We start from the raw sequence: 1,537 nt of genomic DNA on the forward strand, positions 1-1,537 counted from the left end.
GCTCGTGCGTGGACGGCTCGTGGGGGGCCCGTGTCCCCCTTTCTGTTCCAGAACCTGCGTTTGGGACTCCAGGACTAGAGTGGTGGGAACTCCGTGAGGCCAGGACAGGGTGGGAGCTCCAGCCCACAGCCCCCGCCCCCCGCCCCCCGGGAGCCCCTGGCGGCACCGTGACATCGGGGTGCAGGAGAACGGTGCAGCACTTGGTGAGGCCCACTCCGAGGGCCGGTGGGCTGGGGCCGGGGGCTCACTTGCCCTGCACCCAGCCCCACAGGGCCTCCCTGACCTCCCTGTTCCTCAGGGTGTAAATGAAGGGGTTCAGCACTGGGGTCACAGCGGTGTTGAGCACGGTGACGGCCTTGGTGAGGTCCAGCGAGCTCTCCGCCGACGTCCTCACGTGCAGGAAGATGGTGGAGCCGTACCAGATGAGGACCACCGTGAGGTGGGAGGAGCAGGTGGAGAAGGCCCTGCGCCGCCCCTCGCCGGCCGGGATCCTGACGACGGTGGCGATGATGCAGGCGTAGGACAGCAGTGTGACGGAGCAGGAGCCCAGGATGACGCAGAAGGCGATGCCGAAGGACGCCAGCTCCACCACGCGCGTGTCGCTGCAGGACAGCGCGATCCAGGGCGCGATGTCGCAGAAGAAGTGGTTGATGACGCGGGCGCCGCAGAAGGAGAGGCGGGCGATGAGGGCGGCGGGCACGGTGATGGCCGAGAAGCCGCACAGCCAGCAGCCGAGCGCCAGGCGGGCGCACAGGCCGGGCGTCATGACGCTGCCATAGCGCAGCGGCCGGCAGATGGCCAGGTAGCGGTCGTAGGCCATCGCGGCCAGCAGGAAGTACTCCGTGCAGCCCAGCGAGAACACGAAGTACATCTGCGCCGCGCAGCCGGCCGGGGAGATGGCTCCGCGCCGGGAGGCGAGCGTGGCCAGGGCCTTGGGCACGCAGGCCGTGGTGAACCAGACCTCCAGGAAGGCCAAGTGGCAGAGGAAGAAGTACATGGGCGTCCGGAGGCGCGGGCGCACCCCGACCAGGCCGATGATGGCCAGGTTGCCCCCCACCGCCAGCAGGTACATGAGCAGGAAGAGGGCAAAGAGCCCCACGTGCAGCCCCAGCGGCCCCGGGAAGCCCAGCAGGATGAAGGGCGCCTGCGCGGACTGGTTCTGGCTGCGGCCCCAGGCCATGGGCACCGTGGGGACAGGGACCCTGCCGCCGGGGCCAGGGACCGCCCGCCCGAGCCCAGAGGTGAGAGCCGGGGCCGGGCCTGTCCCTTCTCTTTGGGGTCTACTCACCTCGTCTATGGTCCCAGGATCGCGGCCAGACCTGGGTCCCCGTGGGGGCGACGGGGCCACGGACCTCCCCTCTGCAGGGACGCTGCTCGCGAGGACACTGGACCCAGGTCATCAGGGCTTCTCACCTGGGGGGACAGCGCCTCGTTCCAGACCCTTCTCACCTGGGGGTGTCCTCAATCTAGACTCAAGAAGCCTGGGAAAGGACACAAATTGTCAAGTTTTCACAAATGAAATTACGTGTGGCCCAAT

The 1,537-nt window shown here is 68.3% G+C and overlaps 1 protein-coding gene across 1 annotated transcript; it reads right to left on the bottom strand.

Annotated features, from left to right (window-relative positions):
• Positions 1-244: 244 nt before the first annotated feature.
• LOC121483535 (olfactory receptor 287-like) lies at positions 245-1,180 on the bottom strand. Its single transcript, XM_041742164.1, has one exon. The coding sequence runs from the start codon at positions 1,178-1,180 to the stop codon at positions 245-247; it is 936 nt and encodes a 311-aa protein (XP_041598098.1).
• Between the last annotated feature and the right edge of the window lie 357 nt (positions 1,181-1,537).

The sequence above is a fragment of the Vulpes lagopus genome, chromosome 2 (genome assembly GCF_018345385.1).
Source record: "Vulpes lagopus strain Blue_001 chromosome 2, ASM1834538v1, whole genome shotgun sequence".
Classification (NCBI taxonomy): domain Eukaryota; kingdom Metazoa; phylum Chordata; class Mammalia; order Carnivora; family Canidae; genus Vulpes; species Vulpes lagopus.